Genomic DNA, 14505 nt, shown 5'->3' on the forward strand with positions numbered 1-14505 from the left:
GAGCTTCCAAAGGTGGTGGCTCGCTTGTACGTTCACCAGGGACATTCAGTCCCTCCAACAATAGTTGCTCCAGGCCGATAGGTGGTCACTTCACCCAGCCCATCATTGATCAAAACTCCACACAGATCTGGTAAAGGGACCCCTGACCATTAGGTCCAGTCGCGGACGACTCTGGGGCTGCGGTGCTCATCTCGCTTTACTGGCCAAGGGAGCCGGTGTACAGCTTCTGGGTCATGTGGCCAGCATGACTAAGCCACTTCTGGCAAACCAGAGCAGTGCATGGAAACGCCGTTTACCTTCCTGCCGGAGCGGTACCTATTTATCTACTTGCACTTCATGCTTTCGAACTGCTAGGTTGGCAGGAGCAGGGACCGAGCAATGGGAGCTGACCCCGTTGCGGGGATTCGAACCGCCAACCTTCTGATCGGCAAGCCCTAGGTTCTGTGTTTTAACTGACAGCACCACCCGCATCCCTTTTATATATATAATTTTTTTTTTTGCCCTAATTCTTCACCCAGTTGCCAGGACTAAGAACATGAAACTTCATCTTGGGGAGATGATCACCCTTCCCACCACCAACAGCTGGGTCCAGGTTGGGGAGAGTAGACAGGTAGCTCAGAGAAGGAGGATCTCTGGTTCGCCTCATCCCCTTTTGGAGCATCTTTTGGAGCCCTGCTGCCCTGTGCATTCTCAGGGACGTCCGGATTGCCTGTCTGGGTGTATCAAAAGGACTTCTTCTCACCCAATCCACCAGGCAGACATAAGGCTGAAAGATCCCATTGTGAAGCCAAGAAGGCAAGGACGCACCAGGCATTAAGAACGTAAGAGCCTGCAGGATCAGGCCAATGGCCCGTTGAGCCCAGCATCCTGTTCTCATGGCAGCCAGCCAGATGCCCCAATGGGAAGCCCACACGCAGGATCCGACACAAGATCAGCCCTCTCCCTTCCTGCGGTTTCCATCAGCTGCAATTCAGACGCATGGCTGCCTCTGACTGCGGGAGCAGAACACAGCCATCAGGGCCAGTGGCCATCAATATGTGGGATGTGAAACACAAGAGCAGTCAAGTACAACATTCCTAGAGTGAACATGTTTACACCTGGGGAGGAATGTTTGTCCAGCCAGCAGGTCAACTTCCTGTTTCTTTCTGGGCTGGGACAGACTTCCTCTGCATGTGACTAGAGGCGGGCGTGGCCTCACCTGTGCAGGTAACAACAAAAGCACAGGGCAGGGCAGCCATCTCTCTCTTTGACTACATGCATTGAAGAAGCAACATCTGGCTTAGGCAAAGGACAAAGGGACTGTCACCTTATGAGATAGTTTCCATGTGTATGTTACTTTTCTAAGCTAAGTCTGCCTTCTGGGATCCGATTGTGAACAGAATGTGAGTAAACTCTTTTTATACTTTTATAGAAGACTGTGTCGTGTCTTATCTTTTATGAGGGAATAAGGGGGAAATACCAGAACAGTTATTATTGAGGCTTTAGTGAGCCTGAGCTAAAGCATCCGCTGTGAGTTTAAAAAGGGGAATGTTACTCTGCTAAATTGTGAACTTGTTCACACAAGTTGGAAAGGCTATAATCAAACAATATATCCTCCTGCATCCCTGAACATTCCCACACAATAGCCCTCTTCTCCTCCGTGAATTTGCCTAATCCTCTTTTAAAGCCACCCAAGACGGGGGCCACTCCCGCCTCCTGTGGAAGGAAGTGCCATAAGGATAACTATGCACTGTCAGAAGGACTTTCGTTTGTCCGTCCTGAATCTCCCATCATTCAGCTCCATGGGATGCCCTTGAGTTCTAGAGTTAGGAGAGAGGGAGGAAAACTTTTATATTTCCCCTTTCTCCATGCTGCAGCTCCACATCTCCTCTCTTGCCTACTCTGACTGGCTTGTCAGGGTCTCAGGCAGAGGAGGGTCTTTCCCATCACTCTGCCACTCAAATCTGCTTTGAGTTGGTAGAAGCCAGAAATGGCGCCACTGACCGATGGTCCTTCTGCAAGGAGAGGAATGGTCTGGGCCAAGGCAGCCTTGATCACAATGTCTCTGATGGGGGATAGAACTGTTGAAGATTCATTTCCCGTGTCCGCAGTCATGGGATTGTTGTCTATCACATGATGGTGTATGTTTTGACTCCACAGGGTGGGAAGTGATGGAGACGGGATGTTTGTGTTCCTGTGTTCCCTGAAGTGGGACTATTGTCCTTTGTTCTTTCTCTCTTTGCTGTCTGATGCTAGAGAGAGAGAGGGAGCCATGTTGCAGTGCTCCTCCGTGTGTGTTTAGATGTAAATAAAGTAGATTAGCCAAAATGCTGAGTTGCTGAGGTCTGTCCCGCGAAACACGCAGACTCTGCGGATCCCTAAGTGTGCCGGTGTGTGTGGGCATCAGTCACTGTGATGTTCGGGCTGAAGAAAGCTTTTGAAGCTCCCGAACGATTGACCAGGAGGAAGAGAACATGCCAGTCGGGCATGTGTCTCTGCCAGGGTCCTACTCGAGTGTAGGACGAGCTCCTGACAAGAGCAACAAGAATCGGCGTGGGATCCTGGCTGATGAGTGGCGAAGGGAGACTGCAAAGGACACTCACCCCAGCTGGCACACAGTAGTTCTGAAGCACCACGTCCCTCATCGGGTAGCGCTGCACTGTAATCCCCACAGGGTAGAGCCTGCAAGAGAAGGATGTTGTTGTGGCTTCTCAAAGAAAGTGGAGGAAGAGAATAATAGCATCATAGAATGTAGACTTGGAAGGGACCCCGAGGGTCATCTAGTCCAACCCCCTGTGAGGCAGGAATATATATTTTTAATTTAAAAATTTATTCATTTTCAATAACAATCTACCAATTAAGGACAAATTAAATCAAATCCAAATTACAATAACCACAATACACCAATTATATATTCCAATTATTAAAAAATTGGGACTTCCCATGTTCCAGATGTCTAATTGTCCTCATTCATGTCTCTGCATCTGTGGCTATTTTTCAAATTCAAAACTAATATCATCCATCCTTATTCACAGCCTCAGGCAGGAATATTTTGGCCAACATGGGACTTAAACCCACAACCCTGGGGTTAAGAGTCTCATGTTCTACCAACCGAGCTATCCCAGATTAGTACCACCAGAAGTTGCTTCAGGAAAGCCATTCTTCATGCAGCTCATTGCTAATTCCTCTTCCATGAGCTTCCCAGTCCAATCCCAAGCTAAGAGTTTTCATCCACCCTGCCCACCCCGCAGCCACCTTGTGGGACCCATTTCCTCGCCAGGCATGGCACCCATCCTGCCCTCCTTACCTCAGCGTCTCCTTGATTGCTCCCTTGAGCAACGGCATGTCATTCATCACCTTGGAGAGCTCCCTGGATGAGACCGCAGCAGCCTTGACCTCTTCCCGAAGGGCAGTCTGGACTTGTGGGTTTCGGGCCAGCTCAAAGAGGGTGAAGAGCAGGGGCATGGCTGTCTGGAGGGGGGGGAGAGAGAGTCAAGGGAGGAAGAACCTCCTCGGTCTGTGTGCCCCCCTCCCCGAAATAATGGGAAGCTACTCAAACAAAGCTCCATATAGTTCAAGCTCTGGTTTTCCCAGTAGTGATGTATGGAAGTGAGAGCTGGACCATAAAGAAGGCTGATCGCCGAAGAATGGATGCTTTTGAATTCTGGTGCTGGAGGAGACTCTGGAGAGTCCCATGGACTGCAAGAAGAATAAACCTCTCCATTCTGAAGGAAATCAGCCCTGAGTGCTCACTGGAAGGACAGATCCTGAAGCTGAGGCTCCAAGACTTTGGCCACCTCATGAGAAGAGAAGACTCCCTGGAAAAGACCCTGATGTTGGGGAAGATGGAGGGCCCAAGGAGAAGGGGACGACAGAGGACAAGATGGTGGGACAGTGTTCTCGAAGCTACAAACATGAGTTTGACCAAACTGCGGGAGGCAGTGGAAGACAGGAGGGCCTGGCGTGCTCTGGTCCAGGGGGTCACGAAGAGGAGGACACAACTAAACGACTAAACAACTCAAACATGCAGTTGTGCTAGAACTGGTGTTACATATTCAGACTGTCTGGTCAGCAATTTGGTTGCCAGATTCTGAGCCCACTGTCGTTTCTGAACTGTCTTCAAAGGCAAGCCCTACTTTAGCAAAATAGGAAACCATAGTTAACTGAAAGCTTCCTAATTTGTTGTCTTGCACAAAGAGAAGAGTAGGTGGCATATGTGTCCAGAAGTCTCATTCATATTTCAGGAAGATAACATGCAAATAATCCGATTCTGGCCATTGTGTTCCGTGGAGGTTACAACTAGGAATATGTAATAAGGATCGTGGCCTTCCAAAGTGTAGATGCTGCCGCTACACTCATTGTTACGAAGAGATGAATGAAAACCACATGAAATGTCACTGGTAATTGTAATTGGTAGAGATGAGCTGCTTTCAATGTATAAAGCATAATATCTCTTCAGTAATGTAATTTTCATGTTGATCCAATTGAATCTCCGAGTCTTCATACACTCCAAATTAAATTATTTTCTTCCTCATACCTGTTTTATATATTATAATACTATCATTCATTTTTATGCTGATCTTTTCTGTGAACTGCCTTGAGACCTCTGGGTATAGGGCGGTATATAAATTATCATCATCATCATCATCATCATCAGAAGGACACATTGACAAAACCCACTGAGGCCAGTTTAATGGTCTCAGCCTCCTGCTTTTCCAGGCCAACAGTGACGTGGTCTCTGGCACCTTCCACAGCAACCGTTTTTGTAGCTGGAAGCAGTCAGTGGGGGGCTGGCCAGGTGGGAATAAGCCAGCCAAGCAGGGGCAGGCCTTACAGGACCCCTTGCAGGAAGTCCCAGGCTCTCCAGTGAAGGCTGGGCTGTAGGTACCATCTGAAACCCAGGAGACCCATTGCTGCCAGTCAGTGTGGCCAAGACTAAGCTCAAGCTCCACCCATGGTTTGGCCTGGTCTGATGTTCCTGATCTGTTTATGGGGTGGGGCGCACCCACCGTGTCCACGCTGCCCGCCGTGAGCTCCGTCATGTTGGCCTTGATGGAGTCGAGGGGCATCTCCTCTTGCAGAAGCAGCTCGGCCATGATCCCGGAATACTTGCGGGGCTGCCCCAGGCAAAACTCCTGGTAGATATTCTGTATGCACTTGTCCGCTGCAGAAGCAAGGAGAGAGAGGTGGGGATCAGGTCCAGGCGCAGTGAGAAGCGCCCCACTCTCAGCCTTAGAAAGAAGCCCACATCCAGGCCAGGGGTGGCAGGCAGGGAGCCCAACAGCAGGTGGCGCCAGAGACAATAGCAGGCAGGGCTGACTCCAGCCGAGTTTTGCGCCCATCCTCCTCCATGGTGGGTTCCAAAAGGGGCACCGCTGAGACTGGGGGGGAGGGAGGAAGCAGACAGGAAGCGCCACTCTGTGGACTAGCTGAAGGAAAGATGGGAAGCAGGCAAGTGGGCTTGGCTGAGCACAAACTGAACCCAGGCCCCCAAAGGCACCCAAGGACATACATAGCACATTGGGACCCCAGGAGCTCCAAGGCCATGGCTGTTGATGAACGGGGAATGAGATGGTTCCGGTTTCCAGCAAGAGAGAACCAGTGAGGAGCCTCCTCCTCACACACCAGAGATGGGCACCAGGGTGTTGGCAGTACAGGATCTCCTGGAAGTTAAGGGAAGCTAACAAGATCAAGCTTCAGGCCTCCACTGCGTGGTCCTGAATGGGGCAACTGTGCCCCTGAAGGGCCAGGTGCGCAGCCTGGGAGCCATTTTGGACTCACAGCTGCCCATGGAGGCACAGTTCAAATCTGTGTCCAGGGCAGCTGTCTACCAGCTCCATCTGGTACGCAGGATGAGACCCTCCCTGCCTGCGGACTGTCTCGCCAGAGTGGTGCATGCTCTAGTTATCTCCCGCTTGGACTACTGCAATGCACTCTACATGGGGCTACCTTTGAAGGTGACCCAGAAACTAATCTAGAATGCAGCAGTTAAGAATGCTGACTGAGGGCAGCCGCCGAGACCACAAAACACCAGTCTTGAAAGACCTACATTGTCTCCCAGTACATTTCTGAACACAATTCAAAGTGTTGGTGCTAACCTTTAAAGCCCTAAACGGCCTCGGTCCAGTATACCTGAAGGAGCATCTCCACCCCTATTGTTCTGCCCGGACACTGAGGTCCAGCTCCGAGGGCCTTCTGGCGGTTCCCTCACTGCAAGAAGCCAAGCTACAGGGAACCAGGCAGAGGGCCTTCTCGGTAGTGGCGCCCACCTTGTGGAATGCCCTCCCATCAGATGTCAAAGAGAGAAACAACTACCAGACTTTTAAAAGACATCTGAAGGCAGCCCTGTTCAGGGAAGTTTTTAATGTGTGACATTTTAATGTATTTTTAATCTTTGTTGGAAGCCGCCCAGAGTGGCTGGGGAAATAATAAATTATTATTATTATTATTATTTCCTTATCTCCTTATGCTTCTTTGGAGGGCAGGAACTCCCTGCCCAGTAAACTGCTCCTGCTAGATCCCTGGTACTAAGTGGGGTAACTGTGCCCCTGAAGGACCAGGTGTATAGTCTGGGGGTCATCTTGGACTCACAGCTGTCTGTGGAGGTGCAGGTTAATACTGCGTCCAGGGCAGCTGTCTACCAGCTCCATCTGGTATGCCGGCTGAGACCCCACCTGCATTCTATCCGTTCTGGAGGCCCGTTCGCAACCTGAATAGAATGCAACCCGCATCTGCGCACACACGGGTTGCGATTCGCCGTTTCTGCGCATGCACATGATGTCATTTTGCGCGTCTGCGTGAGTGGCGAAACCCGGAAGTATCCGGTACTTCCGGGTCACCGCAGGACGCAACCTGAAAACGCGCAACCTGAAGCAAACGTAACATGAGGTATGACTGTACTCTGGTTATCTCCAGCAACTGCAGCCTCTGCAGCTAGCCTCTCTCTCTCCATTGCCACCAAGTGTCCCTTGTCTAATGCCCACTGCCAACCCTCGACTGGTCCATCTAAGGTCAACTTACGCAGGCCCAGGACTGTGTCACATTCCTGCTCCAGACAGCGCATGCTCCCTGCATGCTTAATTCCAGCTCAAAGGTGAAGGGAGCTTGCCCTGCCACCCAGTCAAACCAAGCCATGCACTTCAGCCGCTCCTTTGCACCCCACTGGGTGCGGGGGAGCCACTGCCCCATGGTCCTCTCCCCTCTCCCCCCAACGAGGGATCTGGGGCTCACCATGCTTAAAGATGGCGTCCCAGGCCTCCATGTGATCTCGCCAGAGTTTGTTGTTCACCCAACGCATGACCCCGGGCGGCAGGAAGAGGAGGGGCAAGGTTGTGCGCAGCATGGTCTCCACGGTGTCGATGAAGTGCTGGGACTCCGGATTGGGATTCTCGTCCAGGAGGCCCAGGCGCTGGCCGTACAAGGCGTAGCTGCTGGCTGCCGGGATTGGAGGGAGATTGGAGGTTAGATGTCACAGGAGTGGGAGTGGGGGCTTTCCAGATGCACTCTCTCATCCCAAAGGAAGGAAGGAAGGAAGGAAGGAAGGAAGGAAGGAAGGAAGGAAGGAAGGAGCGTCCTCCTCCACAAAGTTTCAAATCCTAGGCAATATTCCAGGGGAATATTCCTGCGGAACTCTCTCCCACAAGAGGCAGTAATGGCCAACCACCTGGATGACTTTAAAAGAGGGCTGGAAAAATTCATGGAGGAGATGGCGATCAATGGCCTTGGGCAGCAACACTCGTGAATACTAGTTGAACCGGACCACGGATTTTTGTAACTTTTAAGGATTATTGGCTGCCTGATTTTCATCGCTGAATATATTGAAACCTGGCAAGACTTTAAAAGTGAGCAAACTGTAAAGCTTGTATTTTTCTTGTTTACCTAAACAGTCTTTGTTAAGAGGAAAACTTAAATGGGATAAAAGTAACCCAAATCTGCCTAAAGCATCCTTAGATATCGTATTTATTCTAGAAGGTTATGCAACCTTGTCCTAAATAATAAATAATAATAATAATAATTTTTATTTATACCCTGCCCTCCCCAGCCAGGGAGGCTAACACCAGTAAAATTACAATAAAAACATTAAGGGGGGGGACAATTTAAAATACAGGTTAAAATGCAATTTAAAATGCAGCCTCATTTTAAAAGTCAAAACCATAAGGGGAGGGAAACATAAGGGTCAGAGTGAGTCCAAACCAAAGGTCAGGCGGAAAAGCTCTGTCTTGCAGGCCCTGAGGAAAGATGTCAAGTCCTGCAGGGCCCTAGTCTCTTGGGACAGAGCGTTCCACCAGATCGGGGCCACAGCCGAAAAAGCCCTGGCTCTGGTTGAGGCCAGCCTAACCTCCCTGTGGCACGGGACCTCCAAGGTGTTTTTGTTTGAAGATCGTAAGGTCCTCCGTGGGACATACCAGGAGAGGCGGTCCCGTAGGGACGAGGGTCCTAGGCCGTATAGGGCTTTAAAGGTTAAAACCAGCACCTTAAACCTGACCCTGGACTCCACCGGGAGCCAGTGCAGGCTTCTAGAGATAAGCTGCAGGTGGGTGGTGATTTTTCAACTCTGCTGAAATAGGTATTTGCATTCTTACACAAGTAAGAAGAGGAGGGAGAAGAACTGCCCCCCCCAAAAAAATGCCCGTACCTTCCAGGGTGAAGCGGAAGAGGTCGTGGTAGAGGTCCACCGTGAGCGAGCGCCGCGCATTCTTCCTGATCAGCCGATGTATGGACTCAGCAAAGTCCTCGGCCACCGTGTTGAGGAAGGGCAGGAACTTCCGGGTGCCCACAGGGCTGATCACCTCTTTGTTGAGGATGAGGCGGTCTGAGCGCCAGTCCTCCCCGTTCCTGCGTGGGAAGAAGGCCCCAAAGTGAGGTAGGAGACTCTGCGCCTGGAGTGCTTGGCTTGGCTTCCTGTTCAGGGACTCCATCACCCACCACTGATCCCCTCTTGCCCCACCTTCCCTCCTGGGCCTGGCACCCCAGTTACCACCCTCCCATCACTCAGAGGTAGCTCAGTGGCAGAGCATCTTCCTTGCATGCAGAAGGTCCCAGGTTCGAGTCCTGACCGCATCACCAAGAAGGGCTGGGAGAGGATCCTGCTCTGAAATCCTGGAGGTCCACTGCTGCCAAAGCTACTTCCGCCCTATGGAGGAGGTGGGGTTGTGCGATTGGAGGGTATTTCCGGCCGCATCACCCCCTGGCCGGCCAATCAGCTGGCTTGGGGGCGTGGCCTGCCCTATTTAACGCAGGATCTCCCTCTTTGCCACCTGCCAGCTGTTCCTGCTTCCCACCCTCCCACCCTATAAGGTTTTCGTTCCTTGACCTTGCTATGGACCTCGGTTGGTTGCCATTGAGGGGCCTGATGGGAATTTTTCCACTTGGCAAATTGGCACCAGCCCCTTGGTTTTCGCCCACCTCGTAGCAAATCGTCACAACTTTCTGGGTATTGGCGGTTAGGCATTGGTATTGCTCTGTAGATGGAAGAGGGGAGGAAGCGCCATCACCTGCCCCACATATTGAAGGGTAGTCCGATAAAGGATTCCGGGGGGCGTGGCCCTGTCCGAAGCCTATGGAGGTGAGGGCCTAAGGCACGCCCCCTATTGGTGACCCCGGGGAGTTCCTAGTTGATGTGCATCAGCAGGACTCCCCCTACTGGTGGTTAACCCTTCCTGGACTTCAAGCGGACGGGCTGAAGTGGGATATAGTCGGTTAGGACCAGTGCCTAAGCCAATACCGCTCATCACCTGTAACCAATAAAGTTGTGGCCTTATTTAGCCCATTAACCTTTATAATTGTGTCATTATTTCCACTGGGGATGGGCAGGAACTCACCACGCAACCAGTGCAGCCACTGGTCTAACTAAGGCAGTGCTCTGTGCTCCTCCTGCAATCCCATTCCTGCCTCGGAGCTCAGCGTTGCCTCCACATATTCGGAGGGTACCTGAGGTCCTCTAGACTCCAGCTCCCATCAGCCTCAGGCAGCATGGCCAGTGGTCAGCCATGAAGGGTGCTGCTGTCCAGTAACACCAGAAGAGCACTTGGGTTGTTCTCTGGAGGCCACTTTTAGCCAGAGGAGCTGAGATTCAAGAGGAGGCAGACGGGTCTCATTTCAAAACCATATTGGCTCTGGTGCGTTACAGCAGCAGGGACTGGGAGAATCGCAGAACCACGGAAAGTACCAACCACAAATGCCATCTAGTCCAACCCTCTGCAATCATAGCTGTCAGTTTCCCTTTTTTTAAGGGAAATTCCCTTATTCCAAATAGGATTCCTCACAAGAAAAGGGAAAAGTTGACAGCTATGACTGCAATGCAGGAATCTTTCACCGAAAGCAAGACTCAAATCCACAACTCTGAGATTAAGAGTCTTATGCTCCATCAACTGAGCTAAGAATGCTTTGAAGTCATTCTGACAAGGGATGAGAACCAGCGTTCCTGAGACCCCGTGTGGTGTAGTGGTTAGAGCAGACTTTTATCAAACTTGAGTCCCCAGGTGTTATTAGACTACAGCTCCCATCATCCCTGACCACTAGTCCTGGCAGCTAGGGATGATGGGAGTTGTAGGCCAATAACATTTGGGCACCCAAGTTTGAGAAGGGCTGGGTTAGAGTGTTGGGCTAGTCCTGGAGAAACCTGGGTTTGAATCCCAACTCGGCCATGGAGCTCACTGGGTGGCTGTTGATCAGTCACTGCCTGAAAAGGTTGTTGTGCAGATTAAATGAAGAGAGGGAGAGGAACCATGTACCCACACGGTACCATAAATAAATAAATGGGAAGTTATCCCACTGCATGAGGCCGTCCCAACCATCGGGGGGGGGGCACGGGGTGTGGGAAATGCAGAAGTTACGCCACTAAAGTAGTTCCCGATGCCACGTCCAGCAGCAGCCACAGCCCGCCCTTCCCTACTGGCCTCACTCACAATAGGAAGACTCCGCATTTGTGGTTCCGCAGCGTGCGATGGGCGATCCACGAATTGATGCCCATTCGGCGTGGGAAGACCCCCTCGGACTGGAACAGAACGGCAGCATCGCGGGGCAGGAGCAGGTGGACGGAGTCGTAGGTGCCCAGCGTCTCCCTGCCAAGTGGGACGGAGTCAAGCCCTTGAGATATGGACCCCCCCAACTGCCCCTGCCAAATCCCAGAACCAGAGTGCAGCTCCCAAAGTGCAGAATAAACAGAAAAGTTCTCTCTCTCTCTCTCTCTCTCTCTCTCTCTCTCTCCTCTCCTCTCTGTTTCTCTCTCTCTCTCTCTCTCTCTCTCTCTCTCTCTCTCTCTCTCCTCTCTCTCTCTCTGTTTCTCTCTCTCTCTCTCTCATACACACACACACACACACACACACACACACACACACACACACACTGCCCTCAAAAGAAATCTCTGCCCTCAACAGAGGGCTGATTCATACATGCAGATAGTAGGGTCTTATTGTATTTTTCTCTGTATAAGACGCACTAGACCACAAGACGCACCAAGTTTTTGGAGGAGGAAAACAAGAAAAAAAATATTCTGAATCTCAGAAGCCAGAACAGCAAGAGGGATCGCTGCGCCGTGAAAGCAGCAATCCCTCTTGGTGTTCTGGCTTCTGTGATAGCTGCGCAGCCTGCATTCGCTCCATAAGATGCATACACATTTCCCCTTACTTTTTAGGAGGGAAAAGGTGAGTCATAGAGCAAAAAATACGATAATTTATTTGAGTTGCTGAAATTGCCTCCCTAGGGAAGCCCAGCCAGCCCCAGCCTCCAATCCTTTTAGCAACCTTCTTGCAAGGTAGCTTTTTAAGGAAGCCTGTTGGGTGCCCCCTTTGGAAGCAATGCATTTGAGGAAGCATCACAGAGCGACTGACAGAGCAAGATCCCGTGCGGAAGACCATTGAGTATAAATCCACCTCCATTGGGCTGTTAATGTGTGAGTGACCTATTGCCGCACAAACCCACACTAAGGCGGCCGTCTAATACTGCCTGATGCTGAAATCAGGTCTAGGGGCTGAGCGGTGACTCAGACGAAGACCCTGGGCTGTGGTCTTCCAAGCTCAAACCATGCATGGCCACGCAAGCTCATGCAAGTTTTAAATGGCTCACTACCACACTCTGCCTCAAAATTTTGCATTGGTTAATTTGCACAAATACTGTTGCCCATAAACAGCCCTTGTTATGGGACTGGAGTCTGAAATGGGGTGAAACCCACGGGGTGAAATCCACAAGACACTTTCTGGGCACCAAAGCCCTAAGATTTGGCACGGACAGAGTCCAACCCTGGTTCCTGGAAAAAGACGCAAATGGGCCATTTATGCCCCTGTCCCCCAGCAGAAAGCGTGTTCCCACACACATCCCACACTTTCCAATGTGGTTCTTCCCCACATTTCCCCCTGCAAAAAGTCTGGGGTTTGTTTTTTTTAAGAACGTGGATTTGCTGTGCTAAGATGACAGGGCACTTTGATTTAAACGCGAGGTTATTGTTTTCTTGCTTCTGGTTTAACTATTTATTTGTGGTTTTATCTTGCATTTTAATCTTGCAAATGGCCCTGAGATCTCTTGATGAAGGACATGTACAGTGGTACCTCGGGTTAAGAACTTAATTCGTTCTGGAGGTCCGTTCTTAACCTGAAACTGTTCTTAACCTGAAGCACCACTTTAGCTATGGGGCCTCCTGCTGCTGCCATGCGATTTCTGTTCTCATCCTGAAGCGAAGTTCTTAACCCGAGGTACTATTTCTGGGTTAGCGGAGTCTGTAACCTGAAGCGTCTGCAACCCGAGGCACCACTGTATATAAATCAAATAGATAAAATTAGATTAAATAAAACTCTAAGACGCGTCTGGATTGCTTCTGCATAAGAGTGTCCACCTGAGAGCGGGTTTGGAACTCACCTGTAGATGGGCCCCAGGTTCTGGAAGTTCTTCTGCATGATGTGGTGGAAATTTGGGAAGCTGTTGGTCCTCCAGAACTGGTACAAGTTGACCCAGGCATTGGGGCTGCTGCGGGGGATGGCCTCAAAGGGAAGCGCCCTGGAGATTGGTGGCTTTGGGGCCACGGCGGGCGCCACAGAATGGCATGGCTGCCCTGAGCAGAAGGAGCGCAGGACGCGAGAAGGAGCAGACCGGGGGCTCATCTGACCACGGGCTCCCATCTCCCCTCCCCTGCCGTCGCAGCACCCGGCAACCTCCTGGGTCTTCTGGTTCCTCTCCAAGTGCTCTCCCCCGAGGAAGAAGAGAGCGAGGGGCCTTATAACCCTGCCAGGGCCTCCCCTGGCCAAGGACACAGCGCCATGCAAGCGCACCTCCTCCCGGCCGTGTCAGAAATGATGACATCTCCATCGGGGACACATCCCTCTCCGCACTCGCTGCCTGTGCACCAACCTGGAACATTGAATTCTCAAGGCAGAAGGGACCTCAAAGGCCATCGACCCAGCCAGGCCCTGTCCCTGCCTCCGCTCCATAGCTCAGCCACTGCTGCGGCTGCCTCTAAAAACGAGAGAGGGGCAAATTGAGAGCAGCCAGGAAAGACCCTCTCCACATTGCCACTGTCAAACGCATGCAGCCCAACATATTCATCCAGCTCCTGGGTCCTGAAAAGTCCACTGTCTGTATCCATTAACTGCCGGGAAGTCTAAGGAAAACCTGTACTTGTTTAGGGAAGTTTTTAATATTTGACGTTTTATTGTGCTTTTAATATTCTGTTGGGAGCTGCCCAGAGTGGCTGGGGAAACCCAGCCAGATGGGTGGGGTATAAATCTACAGTCATACCTCGGGTTACAGACACTTTGGGTTGTGTGATTTTGGGTTGTGCACCGCGCCAAATCCGGAAGTAGTGGAACGGGTTACTTCTGGGTTTCGGTGCTTTGCGCATGTGCAGAAGTGCAAAATTGCGACCCGCGTGTGCACAGACGTGGCACTGCAGGTTGTGGGTGCTGCAGGTTGTGAACGTGCTTCCTGCACGGATCACGTTCGCAACCCGAGCATCCACTGCATTATATTATTATTATTATTACTATTATTATTATTTCCTCAAGGCAGATAGATCGCTCCTTTTGCATTAAGTAAGCCTTGCAGTTTTCTGGGCAAGCTCAGGCCTTGCAAAGGCCTTTAATTGCCCACGATCTTAAAACCGAAGAAGTGCAGCTTTCTGAAGCACAAACCGAGCAGGGGAAGGGACGGAAAAGAAGTGGGAGCCGATTCAGATTTGATGAGGAGGCCAATGGCAGCTCAACCTTGGGATCTGTCAGGTGAGCCACACCTGCAACTCAAGTCGCTGGGAGTTGCAGTCCAAGAATGTGTAGAAACCTTGCAGGGCCAAGGCTGGGCATCCCTGGGCTAGAGTAGGAGCCACACAGCCAGCCCAGCTATGCAGCTATGCAGCAATCCCCCTCCATACACTCTGGTTGTATCACAGAGTGGTTAGAGCAACGTTCAGGAGTCACTCATCCCCTTTAAGAAGTTCTGTCTCTGGGGATGGAGTGACTCCTCTATGGAGGTTGCAGAGTTCATTTTTTTATATATAAAATTTTTATTGGTTTTTCACAATTTTTATAAACACAAACAATA

At 51.0% G+C, this 14505-nt stretch overlaps 1 protein-coding gene across 1 annotated transcript in view; it reads right to left on the reverse strand.

Annotated features, from left to right (window-relative positions):
• The window catches only part of LOC308592841 (cytochrome P450 11B, mitochondrial-like), a 16649-nt gene extending 3476 nt beyond the window's left edge, over positions 1 to 13173 (reverse strand). Inside the window, exons 1-7 of the mRNA XM_081204766.1 lie at positions 12832 to 13173; positions 10887 to 11042; positions 8615 to 8814; positions 7210 to 7413; positions 4989 to 5143; positions 3287 to 3450; positions 2583 to 2661 (exon numbers count right to left, since the gene is read on the reverse strand). Coding sequence (XP_081060892.1) covers positions 2583 to 2661; positions 3287 to 3450; positions 4989 to 5143; positions 7210 to 7413; positions 8615 to 8814; positions 10887 to 11042; positions 12832 to 13091 — 1218 coding nt within the window. The 5' untranslated portion in view covers positions 13092 to 13173. The remainder of the gene's footprint in view (positions 1 to 2582; positions 2662 to 3286; positions 3451 to 4988; positions 5144 to 7209; positions 7414 to 8614; positions 8815 to 10886; positions 11043 to 12831) is intronic.
• Positions 13174 to 14505: the final 1332 nt, after the last annotated feature.

Source organism: Podarcis bocagei (assembly GCF_964188305.1).
Source record: "Podarcis bocagei genome assembly, chromosome: 8".
Classification (NCBI taxonomy): Eukaryota; Metazoa; Chordata; class Lepidosauria; order Squamata; family Lacertidae; genus Podarcis; species Podarcis bocagei.